This window comes from Mobula birostris, chromosome 12 (assembly GCF_030028105.1).
Source record: "Mobula birostris isolate sMobBir1 chromosome 12, sMobBir1.hap1, whole genome shotgun sequence".
Lineage (NCBI taxonomy): Eukaryota > Metazoa > Chordata > Chondrichthyes > Myliobatiformes > Myliobatidae > Mobula > Mobula birostris.
Window position 1 is genome coordinate 58,759,238 of NC_092381.1, and position 17,662 is coordinate 58,776,899.

Sequence of the window (17,662 nt, forward strand, 5' to 3'; positions counted from 1 at the left end):
CAGGCAGCAGCTATGGAAAAGAGTAAACAGTCAACGTTTTGGGCCGAGACCCTTCATCAGCACTGCAGAAAAAAGGTGAGTCATCAGAGTCAGAAGGCGGGGTAGGGGAAAAACAATATAAGGTAATAGGTGAAACCAGGAGGGGTGGAGGGGTGAAGTAAAGAGCTGGGAAGTTGATTGGTGAAAGAAATAAAGGGCTGGAAAAAAATGAATCTGATAGGAGAGGACAGAAGGCCATGGAAGAAAGGGAAGGGAGACGAGCACCAGAGGGAGGTGATGGGCAGGTAAGGAGATAAGGTGGGGGAGGGAAATGGAAATGACGAATGGTGAAGGGGGAAGGGTGCATTACCAGATGTTCGAGAAATTGATGTTCATGCCATCAGGTTGGAGGCTAGCCAGACAGAATACAAGGTGCTCCTCCTCCAGCCTGAGTGTGGCCTCAGTACAGCAGCAGAGGAGGCCATGACTGACATGTTGGGATAGGAATGGGAAGTGGAATTAAAATGGGTGGCTACAGGGCGATCACGCTTCTTCTGGCAGATAGAGCGTAGGTACTCGATGAAGAGGTCTCCCAATCAAACTGGTTTGCCGTTTATTTCTTCTACCAAAGTGCATGACTATACACTTCCCAAAATTGTATTCCATCTACCACTTCTTTGCCCAGTCACCTAATCCGTCTGTAGTCTCTTTACTTCCTCAAAACTACCTGCCCCTCCACCTATCTTCGTATCATCTGCAAACTTTGCCACAAAGCCATTAATTCCATCAGCCAAGTCATTGACATATAACATAAAAAGAAGCTGTCCCAACAAAGACCCCTGTGGAATACCACTAGTCACCGGCAGCCAACTAACCCTTCACTTCACCCCCTCCCAGTTTCACTTATCACCTACCAGCTTGTACTTCTTCCTCCCCTCCCCACACCTTCTTACTCTGACTTCTCCTCTTTCTTTTCAGTCCTGATGAAGGGTCTCAGCCTAAAACCTCGACTGTTTACTCTTTTCCATAGATGCTACCTGGCCTGCTGAGTCCTTCCAACATATTATGTGTGTTACCTTCAATTTCATCTTTTCTCTCCTTATAGTTTTTTAGTTGCATTCTGTTGGTTTTTAAAAGCTTCCCAGCCCTCTAACTTCCCACTAATTTTTGCTCTATTATATGCCCTGTCTTGGGCTTTTATGTTGACTTTGACTTCTCATTAGCCACATTTGTGTCATCCTGCTTTCAGAATACTTCTTGTATATATCCTGTGCCTTCCAAATTGCTTCCAGAAATTCCAGCCATTGCTGCTCTTTTGTCATTCCTGCCAATGTTCTTTTCCAATTAATTTTGGCCAGCTCCTCTCTCATGCCTCTATAATTCCCTTTACTCCACTGTAATACTGATACATCTGACTTTAGCTTCTCCTTCTCAAATTGCAGGGTAAACTGGATCATATTATGATCACTTGTCCCTAAGAGTTCTTTTACCTTAAACTCTCTATTCAATTCTGGTTCATTACACAAAACCCAATCCAGAATAGCTGATCCCCTAGTGGATCAACCATGAGCTGTTCTAAAAAACATCTGGTAGGCATTCTAGAAATTCCCCCTCTTAGGATCCAGCCCCAACCTGATTTTCCCAATCTACCTGCATGTTGAAATCCCCCATGACTATTGTGACGTTGCCCTTTTGACGTGTATTTTCTATCTCTTGTTGTAATTTGCAGACCACATCCTTACTATTGTTGGATAAAATTCCCATCAGGGTCTCTTTACCCTTGCAATTTATTGGCTCTACCCACAATGATTCAACACCGTCTCACCCTGTGTCTCCTCTTCCTAATGATTTGATTTCATTTTTTACCAACAGAGCCAGGGCACCCCATCTACCTTCCTGCCTGTCCTTTCGATACACATGTATCCTTGGACATTAAACTTCCAGTTATAATCTTCTTTCAGCCATGATTCAGTGATGTTCACAATGTCAAACATGCCAGTCTGTAACTGTATTACAAGTTCATCTACCTTATTCTGTATTCTGTGCACATTCAAATATAACACCTTCAGTCCTGTGTTCACCCTTTTTTGATTTGGTCTGCCTTTTACATTGCAACTCATCCTGTTGACTAAAATTTTGCCCTATCATCAGTTTCTCATTGCTAGCAGTCTCACAACACACTGCCTCTGATTGTAAACCAACTACCGATGACGCTGGTTCCCATCTCCCTGCCAAGTTAGTTTAAACCCTCCCGAACTACTCTAGCAAACCTGCCCCCACAAGGATATTGGTTCCTCTCAGGCTCAGGTGTAACTTGTTCCTTTTGTACAGGTTGTACCTACCCAGAAGGGATCGCAATGATCTGTAAGTCGGAACCCTGCCCCTGCTTCAGTTTCTCAGCCACGCATTCACCTGCCAAATCATTCTGTTCTTATCCTCCCTGTCTGTGGCACGGGCTGCAATCCCACAATTACTGCCCTGGAGGTCCTGTTTTCAGCCTCCTCCCTGATGGTAGTGACAAGAAGAGGGGCTGTCCTGGATGGTGAAGGTCCTTATGATGGATAATATCATCTTGAGGCACTGCCTTTTAAAGATATTCCCACTGGTGCCTTGAGACTGTGACGGAGCTGCAGCTGCCTCTGGTGATCCTTTGTGTTGGAGCCTCTATGCCAGGCTGCGATGCAGCCAGTCAGAATGCTTTCCACTGTAATCTATGATTTCATTGAGTCTCTGGTGACATTCCAAGTCTCGCCTAACTCCCAACAAAGTAGAGCCACTGGTGTGCTTTTTTCACAAGTCATCAATTTGGTGGCTCAGGTTAGATGTTGACACCCAGGAACTTAAATCTATTCACTCTACCATTCACCCCTCAATGAGAATTGGTACATGTTCTCCTGACTTCCCCTTCCTGAAGTCCACAATCATTTCCTTGATCTTGCTGATATTAAGTTAAATGTTGTTGCCGCAACACCACTCAACTAGACAATCTATCTCATTTCTGTAAGCCTCCTTATTGCCAACTGAGATTCTACCAATAGCGGTCTCATTGGCAAATTTATAGATTTCATCTGAATTGTGCTTTGCCACACAGTCATGGGTGTAGTGACAGTATGGCACCTGGCTAAGTACACACCTGTATAGACAGTCACTGAGGAGGTGTTATTATCAATCCCCACTGACTGTGGTCTCCCAGTAGAAAGTCAAGGATCCAGTTGCAGAAGGAGGTACAGAGGCACAGGTTTTGAAACTTGTTTATTAGTACTGAAGGAATTATGGTGTTGAATGACGAGGTAATAAATTATATTACCTTATCCTTCCTTACCTTATCTTAAGGTATATTACCTTACCTTATCCTTTTCATCAATTGCCAGAACTTATTTTTCTCATGGATTTCTGATACAAATATTGAAACTATCTGATCTCTCTCTGCAACTTCTCTTCCTTTTCCTTTCCACTGGGCCAAATTTATAATGCTCTTTCACTCACCACACCCAATCATCTAAATCACCTTGTCCTTACGATTTACCTTCTTCTCCTTCAACTCTGATCCCAATAAATCAATGACCACCGAACTCCCCACTTTAGTTGGCATTATTATCAGTTCCCTCTTGAAATCTGATTGAAACTCCTCTCCTCAAAGCTAAAGAACTATTGAACCCTGGGTGACACACACAAGATACCGGAGCAGCTCAGCAAGTCAGGCAGGATCTATGGAGGGGAATAAACAGTACATCCTTCATCAGAAATGGAAAGGAAGGGGTTATTAGCCAGAATAAGAAGGTGGGGAGGGCAAGGAGTACAAGCTGGCAGCTGATATGTAAACCCAGGTGAATGGGAAGGTAGGAAGGTTGCTGAGAGAGGGGGAATTAAGTAAGGAGCTGGGAGGTAAGAGGTGGAAGAGATAAAGGGCTGTAGAAAATGCAATCTAATAGGGGAGGACATTGGATGAAATGGAAGGAGAACAGGAACCAGAGGGAAGTGACGGACAGATGAGAAGGTATGAGAGAGTAACCTGAATGGGGAAATAGAAAAAAAATGGGGAGGGAGGAGCAATTATCCAAAGTTAGAAAATCTATGTTCATGCCATCAAACTGGAGGCTACCCAGGTGGAATATGAGGTGTTTACTTCTTCAGCCTGTGTTTAGCCTCATTTTGGAGTGGTTGTAGTCAGGTAGAAATTGTGCCTGCATGGGAAAACATGAAAAGACATGTGCTATTTCCGTTCAAAACACAGGACACCCAAAGCAAAGTGATGATATAAATACTGTATAATCCAGTTAACACTGCACCTAAACAAAGAAATTCTGCAGGTGCTGGAAATACAAAACACCACAAACAAAATACTGGAGGAATTCAGCAGATCAGTCAGCATCTATGGAAGTGAATAAATAGTCGATGTTTCAGGCCGAGACTCTTCTTCAGGACTGGAAAGGAAGGGAGAAAATGATTGAATACAAAGGTGGGGGAGGGGAAAGAGGCTAGCTTGAAGATGATTGGTGAAGCCAAGTGGGTAGGAAAGGCGGGAGAGGAAGGAACGTGATAGGAGAAGAGAGTGGACCATGGGCGAAAGGGAAGGAGGAGAAGACCCAGGAGGTGGCGGGGGGGGGGAGATTTGTTTTTTACTGGAAGGAGAAATTGATATTCATGCCATCAGGTTAGGGGCTACCCAGATGGAATACAAGGTGTTGCTCCTTCATCCTGAGGGTGGCCTCATCGTGGTACAAGAGATATGGTGGGAAGAGGTACAGCCAAAATAACCATGGGAATTGGTGGGTTAATAAAAGATGGCAGTCAATAGTTTGTCTCCAGAGATGGAGACAGAGAGATTGAGAAAGGGGAAGGAGCTGTCAGAAATGGACCAAGTGAATTTACGGGCAGGGTGGAAGCTGGAGGCAAAGGTGATTAAATTGACGTGCTCAGCCTGAGTGCATGAAGCTACAGTAGTACATGTAGCAGAGGAAGAATTGGGGAGCATTACCAGGGTAAGCTTGGAACATTGACTATTCTACATAGCCAACAAAAAGGCAGGCATAGCTGGGGCACATGCAGGTGCCCATGACTACTCCTCAAGTCTGGAGAAAGCTGGAGGAGCCAAAACAAATTGTTGAGGAGGTAGGAGCAGTTCTGCCAGACAAAGGAGGGTGGTGATGGAGTGGAAGTGGTTGGTTCATTTATTAAGAAAGAAGCAGAGAGTTTTCAGGTCTTCATGATGCGGGAGAGATGTATACAGGAACTGGACATCCATGGTGAAAATGAGGCGGTCAGGGCGAGGGAATTTAAAGCTGGTGAGGAGATAGGGGGGATAAGAAGTATTACAGATGTAGGTGGGAAGAGGTTGAACTAAGGGGATGGAATGGAGTCAGGTTATGAGGACTTGAGTGCAGTGGGGCAGAAGCAGGCAGAGACAATGGTCCACCTGACAGTCAGGTTTATGGATCATGGGTAGGAGGTAGAAGCAAGCAATGTGGGGTAAGGGAACTATGAGTTAGCTGACAGTGGATGGGAGTTCTCCAGAGTTGATGAGGTCAGTCTTGGTGTCGAAGACAGTTTTCTGATGGTCCTGAGTGGGGCCCTCTTCAAGGGGTAGGTATGAGGAGGTGTCTGAGAATTGGCGCTTGGCTTCAGCAAGCTAGAGGTCAGTGTGCCTCATTACAACAACATCTTGTTTGTCTGCACCTTTGATAGTAAGGTTAGGATTAGTGCAGAGAGAGTGGAGGCCAGTGTGTTCAGAGGGAGTAAAATTCAAGGAGAGAGGAGTGCTGAAGTTGAGCCGATTGATGCCTTGTCAGCTATTGGAGATGAAAAATCCAGAGCAGGCAGGAAGCCAAAGCAGGGTGCCCAAGAAGAGGAAGAAGGCTTGGAACATAGACTGTTCTACATAACCAAGGAAAAGTCAGGCATAGCTGGGGGCCATGGGGTGCCCATGGTTACTCAAGTCTGGAGAAAGTGGGAGGAGCTAAAGGAAAAATTGTTGAGGGACACTGTACCTTTTGGGAAGTTGATTCACAGCAGAGACCAAATTCAGATGTAAACTCAGAACTTTGTAATGGTATTCCACCATACTTAAAAACATTAAATATTTTCACAAGGTTATCTGGTGGCCACTTTAACTCCTTGCACCTGTGTCTAATCTGCCGACTATTTCTAGCCTTCATATTTTGGACTTCCTGCAGTAATAATTTTACGGAAATTGTAAAAGAAAAGCTCTTGGACTTTTAACTAACTAACTAACTAACACACACACACAGAGCAACAAACGGTCACTTTCCCTATTTGGTGACGTCACGTGGGAGTCTCAGCCAATGAGCAGTGAGAGAGCGTTCGCGTTCGGGATTCAAACACTCGCAATGGCTGAAGCTCGCTTTCGGTGTTCGCCGTTGTCTCCGGCTTCTGTGGTTGGAAATGGCCAGCGGGTTTATCACTGATCATTGCCGGATTTGAATTTCAACTGGGAGGATATGGAAAACCGGATTATCTCGCCGGGGCCGTATAGGGCTACGAAGCTGGTAAGTTATTTCATGATATCTGCAAAGGGGAAAAAAACGTTCTTGACGAAGAAGTTGTCTTAGTTTTGGAGAGGAATTGGGCTCCAGAATAGGAGCAGGGTTGAGAAAGTTTTCCCCATTGGAGAGCAGCACTTTATTGGCAATACATCGGGTGGGCACACAGCATTACATCAGGAACTGTTTGGAAAGAGGTCGCTTAAAAGAGAAGTTAACTTTTTGTTTTACAAAAAAGGGCGATTGTGAGTGAATATAATTCATAATCATTTACTGTATTGGGTAATATCAAGATATTGGGATTTGACAGTCGGTGTAAGTTAGATGTAGCGCAAGACAATTTCACCGATAATGCCTGTCCAATGTGGGACCAAATTTAAAATGATTTACGAAACAGTCAGTGGTCCTTGTAGGAGCTGAAACATCTCCAGAGCGCCGGTGAACTTAATAAAAGTAGGGAGCAAAAGAAAAACCCCAAATGATGGATTGCGAAACAACACCACAGGTATTTTCACTGTTCTGATCGTTGTTCACGGCACTACCTGACGTTGAGCTTCCGACATTTCCTGTTTCTGTGCACATGCCTGATGATATCTCGCGTTCCAGCTTGGTGAGAAAGTATTTAGCCTGGTTTAAACTGCCTGGTTTCGTATTCTGTTCTGTGTGCCCGGGCCATACCTAGAGAACTTCATTATTTGAATAACAGATGGTATGCTTTTCATTGCACTGCTAAACCAAAGAGCTAATTATAGACTAAGAAGGAAGAAGTCCGGAGATCAGTGAGCAGGCCCTCAGTAGCGCGTCCCAGGTGGAGAGTGTCAGTAGCTTTATATTCCTTGGTACCATCATATCAGAGGTCCTGTCCACACAAGTGTCATCACAAAGAAGGCAAGACCGGGCCCTCCACGTAGATTCAGCATGTCATCAAAAGCCGGATGTTCATAACTGGACTATGCACATCTATACTCACACCATTCTACAGATGCGCAGTAGACAGCATCCTAACAAGCTGCATCACAGCATGGTATAGAACCTGTTCTGCAACAGGCAGGAAGGTTAACACATCACTGGCACCAGCCTACCCACCATCGAGGACAGAAGGGTGCAGGAAAAGGGTTAGTAATGTCACGAAGGATCCCACCCACCCTGCTCATGGACGCAGGCTACATAGAATCCACACCTGGATCGCCAGACTCAAAAGCAGTTACTTTCCCCAACTGATCGACACCTCTACACCCCAACTACTACTACGTTATCGTTTCTAGTCAGTCACCTAACGTACAGACAATCAATCTACATATATAAGCAATCCTTTGTATTTATATTTGTTTTTTATTGTTATTGTGTTCTTTATCTTTTTTTTTGTGCTGCATCGAATCTAAAGTTACAATTATTTCATTCTCCTTTACACCTAAGTACTGGAAATGACATTAAACAATCTTGGATGATGTATGTATGTAAAACTTTGACAAATTTTGATAGATGCGCAGGGGAGAGCATTCTAACTGGTTTCATCAAGGCAATAAGCATGGTATTGGTTGTTTGAGATGTGCCCACTATTATGGTATCATCTGAAAACCTTCATGGATGGGTTGGATGTAGCCTGGCATGAGACTACAATGAGTAAAGAGGGTTGAGGAAGCAACCTTGCGGAGCAGCAGCGTTTAGAAAAATCATGGTAAAGGTGTTGGTGACTACCCTTGTGGCCTATTGATCAGAAAATCAAAGATTCACTTGCAGAGGGAGATTTTAATTCCAGAGTTTGGTGATGGGTTTGCTTGGAATGATATTATAGTGGGCTCCAGTTAATCAGGCAGCCATTTATTTGGGATAACTCTTAAAGAGCAAAAACAAATCAGGAAAATAGCCCAGATTCCTTTTGTTAATTTGAGACACTATACTACTTAATTAGGACAAGAGACAGTAGAAAAATAATTTCTAACTCACATCGGTCATGTGCACATCGTGTGGCTGTAGACACTTCACTATGGTTAGAGTGAGCCGTTTTTAAATAGCATCGCTTGCATGTTTGTGGTCAAAAAGCAGTGATTTTTGTCACTGGTAATTAGTGAGTAATAAACAATAAGACAATGAAGACACGAGGAAATCTGCAGATGCTGGAATTTCAAGCAAGACACACAAAAGTTGCTGGTGAATGCAGCAGGCCAGGCAGCATCTCTAGGAAGAGGTACAGTCGACGTTTCGGGCCGAGACCCTTCGTCAGGACTAACTGAAGGAAGAGCTAGTATCAGATTTGAAAGTGGGAGGTGGAGGGGGAGATCCGAAATGATAGGAGAAGACAGGAGGGGGAGGGATGGAACCAGAGCTGGACAGTTGATTGGCAAAAGGGATACGAGAGGATCATGGGACAGTCCCATGATCCTCTCATATCCCCCCTCCCCCTTTTTCTTTCTCCCTAGGCCTCCAGTTCCATGATCATTTTGGATCTCCCCCTCCCCCTCCCACTTTCAAATCTCTTACTAGTTCTTCTTTCAGTTAGTCCTGACGAAGGGCCTCGGCCCAAAAGGTAACTGTACCTCTTCCTAGAGATGCTGCCTGGCCTGCTGCGTTCACCAGCAACTTTGATGTGAAGACAATGAAGAGCTGTTTTGCTCACTGTGGTTTCAAGCATTCAGGGTTGGAGATGCCAGAGATGGCTGGGAGTGAAAATGAAATGATTTCACTACTTCAAGAAGTTAGGAGCTACAAAGAATTTGAAGGTATCAACAATCATTTTGAATGTTACACATTAAAATGAAGATTTGGAGGATGCTATTTTCAAAAGCATTGTTTGAAGGCAGTCCACTCACTGCACTAGGTGTCTGTGCTGATTTTGTCAATTCTTCTGCTGATAACTATTAGGAACTAATACACATTTTTAGTACTGTAGTAGTCTGGATAGTGTTATAATTTATTCTGTATATCATTTGAATACATAATTTGTTACTCAGTTTTAATGGTAGTTTTCCTTTCTTATACCTTTTTAATTATTTCCATGAAACTTCAGCTAATTGGAGCAGCCGTTTAATGGGGCCAAAATGTACTGGTCCCCGATGTGTCCCAATTAACCAGAATCCACTATATTGAAGACAGAACCCTAGTCAATAAGCAGTTGTCTGACATGGGTACCTTTACTGTCCAGGTGGTCTGGAGAATAGTGTAGTGCCAGGGAGAAGCCTTAGGTCCCATACCAGTAGGTTCAAGAACAGTTATTCTCAAACAGTTCAAGAACTGGTTCAAGAAACGTTAAGGCCAGTTAGCTTAACATCTGTAGTCAGGAAAATGCTTGAAACTGTCATTAAGGAAGAAATAGCGGAACATTTAGAAAGGAGTGGTTCTATTAGACAGATGCAGCATGGATTCAGAAAGGGCAGGTCCTGTTTGACAAACTTACTGAAGTTCTTTGAGGACATAATGAGTGCAGTGGATAGAGGAGAACAGGTGGATGTGGTATACTTGGATTTCCAGAAGGCATTCGATAAGGCGCTGCACAAGAGACTTATAAATAAGATACGGATGCATAGAGTCGGAGGAAGTGTATTGGCATGGATAGTGAATTAGTTAACCAATAGAAGGCAGAGTGTTGGTATAAATGGGTGTTTCTCTGGTTGGCAGTCAGTGGTGAGTGGGGTGCCGCAGGGGCCATTTACATTGATTTGGAAGAGGGGACTGAGTGTGGTGTAGCAAAATTTGCTGATGACACAAACTGAGTGGAAAAGCAAATTGTACAGAGGATGTGGAGAGCCTGCAGATGGATATAGATAGGTTAAGTGAGCGGGCCAAGGTCTGGCAGATGGAATACAATGTTGGTAAATGTGAGATCATCCACTTTGGAAGGAATAATAGAAGAGCAGATTATTATTTAAATGGTGAAAGATTGCAGCATGTTGTTGTGCAGAGGGGCTTGGGAGTGCTTGTGCATGAATCACAGAAAGTTGGCTTGCAGGTACGGCAGGTTATTAAGAAGGCAAACAGAATGTTGGCCTTCATTGCTGGAGGGATTGAATTCAAGAGCAGGGAGGTCATGCTGCAACTATACAGAGTACTGGTGAGACTGCACCTGGAGTACTGTGTGCAGTTCTGGTCTCCATACTTGAGGAAGGATATACTGGCTTTGGAGGCAGTGCAGAGAAAGTTCACCAGGTTGATTCCAGGAATGAAGGGATTAACCTATGAGGAGTGATTGAGTCGCCTGGGACTATACTCTCTGGAGTTCAGAAGAATGAAAGGGGATCTTATAGAAACATACAAAATTTTGAAAGGGATAGATAAGATAGAAGTAGGAAAGTTGTTTCCATTGGTAGGTGAGGCTAGAACTAGGGGACATTGCCTCAAGATTCAGCGGAGAAGATTTAGGACAGAGATGAGGAGAAACTGTTTTTCCCAGAGAGTGGTGAATCTGTGGAATTCTCTGCACAGGGAAGCAGTTGAGGCTTCCTCACTAAATATATTTAAGATACAGTTAAATAGATTTTTACATAGTAAGGGAATGAAGGGTTACGGGGAAAAGGCAGGTAGATGGAGCTGAGTTTACAGACAGATCAGCCATGTTCTTATTGAATGGTGGGGCAGGCTCGATGGGCCAGATGGCCTACTCCTGCTCCTATTTCTTATGTTCTTATTAGCTTAAAACTATCAGGATCCTGAACCAGCGTGGATAACTTTATTCACCACTACTCTGAACTGATTCTATGATCTACAGACTCACTTTCAAAGAGTCTTTGCAATTCATATTCTCGGTACTATTTTTGTTTCCAGCTTTTTGTCGTCTTCTGCACATCGCTGTTTGTCAGTCCTTGTCTGTTTATGTACAATTTTTCGTAAAATTCTATTGTTTTTTTTCCTGTAAATGCCTGCAAGATGAATATCAAGATAATATTTGATAACTTATGCATACTTTGATTATTTACTTTGAACTTTGAAAGACAGCGTTCCCTATTTTGACATATCCATAGATATTAATGCAAAGGACTTCATATAGGCACAGCTCAAATGTCATCTATAAATTTGCAGATGACATCTATTTTTAGCAGAATATCAGATGGTGACGACGAGGCATACAGGAGTGAGATAGATCAGCTGGTAGAGTGGTGTCGCAAAAACAACCTTGCATTCAACCTGAGTAAAACCAAGAAATTGATTGTGGACTTCAGGAAGGGGAAATTGAGGATACAAACACCAGTCCTCATCTAGGGATCAGCATTGGAAAGAGTGGGAAATATCAAGTTCCTGGGTGTCAATATCTCTGAAGATTTATCCTGGGCGACATATTGATGCAATTACAAAGAAGGCACAACAGTGGCTACATTTCATTAGGAGTTTGAGGAGACGTGGTATGTCACCAAAAACGCTTTCAAATTTCTATAGCTATACCATGGAGAACTTTCCAACCAGTTGCAATACCGTCTGGTATGGAGCAGCCACTGCAAAGGATTGGAAAGAGTTGCAGAAAGTTGCAAACTCAGCTAGCTCCATCATAGGCACCTGCCTCCCCAGCATCGAGGATATCCTGAAAAGGATGACATTTATCATTAAGGACCCCCATCACCTAGGATATGCCCTCTCCTCATTGCTACCTTCAAGAGGGAAATACTGGACAAATACTCGAGGTTGGACAATGAGCCCATGTACACTAGCTCACTTTTTTTTTGCACTACTTATTTAATTTAATTTTATATGTATTTGTTCCTTATTATAATTTATAGTTTTTATTGTCTATTGCAATGTACTGCTGCTGCAAAACAAAAAAATTCAGGACATATCTAGTGGTATTAAATATGATTCTGAGCCGGGTTGATTTTTCTTTATTAAATCAAGTGTCTAGTTTGATACCAGCATTTTTTGTTTTGTAAGGCTTTGATATAACCAGGTAACTTAATAGATCTTTTCAATGATAATTTACAATTTAACCAAATTGTTGTGAGTCTGTCATATGGTTTGTACATAGCTGCAGTGTGGTGGAATAAATAGGTTTTGTTATGTTAGCCATAACTTCCATTAAATTTTGGGCATTCAGAAAACTAGCTCAGCTGAACATTGTTCATCAGCTCTGAGGACTTGGTTAGTTCCAGTGCTAAGATCTCGAACTCATGCAGAACTGGCTGACTGGTGTTTTTTTGTGTGCTGTTCCTGCTCTGCTTGGCTGGAAGTTTGTGGACAGAAGGCAATCACAGAGGGCATAAAAGGAGATGTATTTTTAAAAAAAATTAAAAAGGTGCTGTTTCAACATTAGGTGGCAGATTTTTTAAATTGGCTTATCAGTGAAATATGTTTTGTAGTCTTTTTTTAATTTATTTTTTAAATGGTTCTATGTAGTTTCTATGTGACTAGGTATTTAGCAGCTGAATGTTTGTCCACTCATTATGTACTATTCAAAACAAGAAATCTACAGGAGCAAAAGTGCAATAGTTGAAGGGCTAAAGGAGATTGGATTGGAGCTATGGAAGGATTTGGGAAATAGCAATGTTATAATATGAAGACTTCCCAGACCAGAAGTCCGTGTAGTTTATTCTGAGAATACAAGGGTGATCAGTAAAAGGAGCTTTCGTAAATTAGAATAGTGACATTCTTGTATGAGATTACATTAATAGGTGGTAGAAGATGTGAGGTCACTATGTACAAATCCTGAGAATCCGAAGCTGAGAAATAATGCATCGGGAACTGTATGTTGGTCTGAAGTTGTGACTATTATTACTCTCAAAGAAATCACTAATAACATCTATGATGATGCAGTCAGTGAAGTGACTGATATGTGTTGTCCTTGTTCAGGATACATTTAATTAATAGATTTCATTATTGAAATTACTGCTCGAAAACTGGAAGTATTTTCTTCTGTCTTGTTTTATGTTGTACTTCAGATTTAATTTTACATGTGTATTGCAATTCAAATGTCACAAAGCCATAACATTTATGTGTTTTCTTTATTTTTTTCTCTCTCCAGTGGAATGAATTAATCAAGCTGTTTCGGGCAGGAATGCCTTTGAAGAAACATTGTGTGCGCTTGAAAAAGTACAATAATTGTTTCACTGCTTCCGAGGCAGTTGATTGGCTGCATGAGCTGCTGAGAAATAACAGTAACTTTGGGCCAGATGTGACTAGACAGCAAACTCTGCAACTGTTAAGAAAGTTTTTGAAGAACCGTGTGATTGAGGATATAAAAGGAAGATGGGGAGCGGAGAATGTGGATGATAACAGTCAGTTATATAGGTAAGTAAAGGGGGTGAATCCTGCATTTGAATATTTTTTGTGAATTTCTTGGAATATCTGAGAGTGCTTTATAATGAGTTATTTTACAGTCATGATTGAACTGTAGGCTAATGCGTACAGTGAAATCCCTTGGTGCTGAGTGGGGTATCTAGTTAATATAGTGATATACGGTGCATGTCAAGGTTTTATTCCTTTATTTTGGGTAAAGGGATAAATTTTTTGACCCTGCCATAAATTTAATCACCCACACACCACCACTGACTCCATTACTTTCCCTGGCCACTCTGAGGCCAAACTAGATAGCTGGCAATCTTGGAAACATTTGGCCTGAAAGTAGACCTGATATTGCATCTATAAGACTCTCCGTTTGTCACTTCATACTGTCACTCAGTCCTACCGAATACTGGCCTTATTCTCTTCCTGCTATCTTTCGGAGGTGCAGTTATTAGGGCCTTCCGATCCTTCGAGCCTCTCTGCCCCAGCAATCCCCAACGTCCCCAATTTAACCTTAACCTAATCACAGGACAATTTACAGTAGCCAATAAACCTACCGAGCACATCTTTGGACCGTAGGAGGAAACCAGCTCATCCGGGAAAAACCCACACATTTCACAGAGAGAACGTACAGAGACTCCTTACAGATGGCACCAGAAATGAACGCTGAACTCCAACGCCCTGAGCTGTAATAGCATTGCACTAACCTCTACACTACTGTGGTGCCCCATAGTAGTCTTCATAAACCTGATGTCATCCTGTATCTTACTATACATCCATTATATTTTCTTGTTAAATTTCACTGGCTTCCATTGCAAATGCCTTGATTTCAGGTGCCTTCAAGTCTCTTCATTGTCTCAGCTGTTCCACTATTTGTAACCTCCAATCTTGCAGTCTTCCAGGAGATGTGCATTCCTCTTATTCTGGCCTTCTTTCCTTTATTTTAAACTCTCAACTGGTGTCATGCCTCCAGCTATTAAGCCCAAGATTTGTAATTCACTCTATAAATCTCCACACCACCTTATCCTCTCAGATATTTAAAACCAACTGTGATCAAGATTTCAAATGATGTGACTAATATTTCTTGTTCCTCAGTCAGATTTTCTACGAAATGGCTTGTCATATTAAAGTTGTTACATAAATGCAGTTACTAGTAATTTGCTTCATTTACTATCTTCAATAATATCTTTTGATGAAAATAATGTACTAATATTCTGTTAAACAGATTTCCTGCTACATCCCCATTGAAAGTTGTTCCTAGCCATCCTCCATTTTACCAAAAAAATACAACTGGAATGAGCAACATGAAGAAAAGTGAATTTTGTCCATTGCATAAGGAGGCTAGAATTCCTCAGGTATTGTTGGATTAACTTTTTTTGATCTAGAAATTATTGAATGGGATTACACAAGTAACTTATTTTCAAAACTACAATTTTTTTCCAGAAAGAAGTACAATTGTTTTATTACAGTAATGTCATTTTAAGATAGATAATTCTACCTTTGCAAATCCTATTATGTGATTTTTTTTTTTTTTGTTTCCATTATAAATTGAAATTATGGGTAGTTGTATCTGTTTGATTTGCATTCCACCCTGAACTTTCAATATATTTTATGCCTCTATCATTGCACTGTTGGTCAAGGAATTTATTTCTTTAATATGAGAGAGGGTATCCTAGATGACTCCTCAAAGGCCTTCAGTTAAAGATTACAAACAGAAGGGTGTATTACATAATATATAAAAATTAACGGGTAATAGAAGAGAAGAACAGATATTTAGACAAATAGCAAAGAAATGTGATTTTTAATAAGAGTTATAGTACAAGATGATTTCAATTTTTCAGATGTTAACTGGGATTGCCTTGGCATAAAAGGTTCAAGATAGAATTTTCGAGGTGTGTCCGCAAATAGTTTTCATCACAATATAGAGATAGACCAATGACGGAAGGACCTTGCCATGGGGAATGTGGCCCCAAGTGTTAACTTGGGAGGATTTTGGAAACAGTGGTCATAAACTCATATATTTCAATGTGGATATGGAAAAAGATGCGGATAGATCAGGAATAAAGTATAAGGGTCTTGTCGGGCAAAGCCAAATTCATAAAAGTAAGACATGATTGGCAAAGGTGGAGTAAGAGCATCTGCTTGCAGTTTAGTCTACATCTATACAGTGGGAAATTTTTAAAAGAAAAATAGCAGGACTTGAGGACTATAAGGCTTTATGTAAGGGTGAAAGCCAAGGAGAACAAATACAGGTAAAAAGGTAAAGAAACAGCATATGGCATGTAGAATGATATAGCACAGAAATAAGCCCTTTGGCCTAACTGGTCCACGATGTTCAAACTAGTCCCATTTGCCGGGTGTATGGGGTGTCAGGGAAGGGTAGCACCTCTGGTGGGGGAACATGTCGTGTCCTTTTCAGGGCGGTTTGTCCACCTTTAGTCCCCACCTGGAACTCAGCTTTCACCTGTGGCTCCCCGTAGCTGTTTGCATACCACCCTTTATGTTTTTATAATAAAACAGTTGCCCCTCAAGTTCTTCTTAAACCTTTCCCATCTCACCTTAAACCTATGTTCACCAGTTCCCGATACTCCAACTCAGCAGTGGAGGAGGGGGTGATGATTAAGGCACAATCAGAATCAGGTTTATTATCACAAACATATGTCATGAAATTTGTTGTATTATGGCAGCTGTGCAGTACAATACATAAAATGTACTAATATAATTCCAAAAGCTATATTTAATTTTACATCTACTGCATGTGTTGCCTTTATATATGGTCAAAATTGATTTTGAGGTCAAATGTGCCAGTACGAAAGTAGTAAGATGTATGTGGGATGGGTAAGAGCATAATATGGTTTTATGGTCACTAATTTACGAATCGCTTGACATTTAATAGTTACCACTTCAACCATGTCTCCTTCTGGAAAATAATTTGACATAAAGTCTAAGGCAATGCAAAGTGAATAGCTTTATTGGCTAAAATTTTCAAGAACCTCTAATTCTGCTATTGTCTTTCCAGCTTTCTCATATATTTGTATCTCCATTTTAAGCAACGTTCTAGTCTTCCCTATTCAAGTATTACCATTGAAACATCAGGATTCTGAGGGTGATTGACCAAGAGGCTGCATCTTGTGGTGAATTTGTGGAATTTATTACCACAGGCTGCTGTGGCGGCCAGGTCGTTGGGCAGAGCTTGATAGGTTCTTGATTGGACTTGGCTTCAAAGGTTACAGGAGTGGGGCAGAGGAGGGAAAAAAGGATCAGCCATGATTGAATGATGGAGCAGACTCAACAGGCCAAATGACTGAATTCTGCTCCTATGTTTTATGGTCTTATCTTCTCAGTGGAGAGTCCTAAACTCTGGGTCAGAAACTGTCAGCTATCTAAGATGAATATATGCAGAAATCATTTGCTGAGAGCCTTAAGGGAATCAGAAATATGAAAACCAGTGACAAAATAGTTGTGACATAGAATCCCACATAACCTTGTATAATAGAGTAGGTTCAAAGGCTTTATGGCCTGCTCCGGTTCAATTCATTTCACCTGCTCACCTATCAGCAGCTAGAGGAGTTCCATGCTTTTGTAAACGCCGGATGTTCCAAAATTTTAGACACAGATTGCCTCTGAAAGTTGTCCACAACCCATTATTGGATCATTTGTAATATCCAAAAGTGGTGCAGATTTTTTTGTGTGGTTTGCTGTCGCCTCACCACATAATCGAACACATAACAGGGATTTGGAATGGCTCTACTAAGAAAGTTCCCACTCCAGTCTGCATACGTTATGTGTGAGATTACCAAGTACTGGAATGCCAAATGTGTATGGGTTGCATTTTCTCAGAAATTCTGCATTATTTTCAAGCTTATTGGTTGACATATTAAGGTATGTTGTTCATGTTTTTAAGAAAAGAAGCTTAGATCTGTTAGATTTGTAATGAAAATGAGAAACTTAGAGATAGAAGCTTTGTGAACTTCTCAAACAAT

General features: G+C 41.6%; 1 protein-coding gene across 1 annotated transcript in view; it reads left to right on the forward strand.

The window, feature by feature from the left end:
• Positions 1 to 6,322: 6,322 nt before the first annotated feature.
• Positions 6,323 to 17,662, forward strand: part of LOC140206339 (DEP domain-containing protein 1B-like) — a 35,130-nt gene continuing 23,790 nt past the window's right edge. The window contains exons 1-3 of the mRNA XM_072274685.1: positions 6,323 to 6,485; positions 13,420 to 13,685; positions 14,905 to 15,034. Of these exons, the coding sequence (XP_072130786.1) occupies positions 6,438 to 6,485; positions 13,420 to 13,685; positions 14,905 to 15,034 (444 nt within the window). The 5' untranslated portion in view covers positions 6,323 to 6,437. The remainder of the gene's footprint in view (positions 6,486 to 13,419; positions 13,686 to 14,904; positions 15,035 to 17,662) is intronic.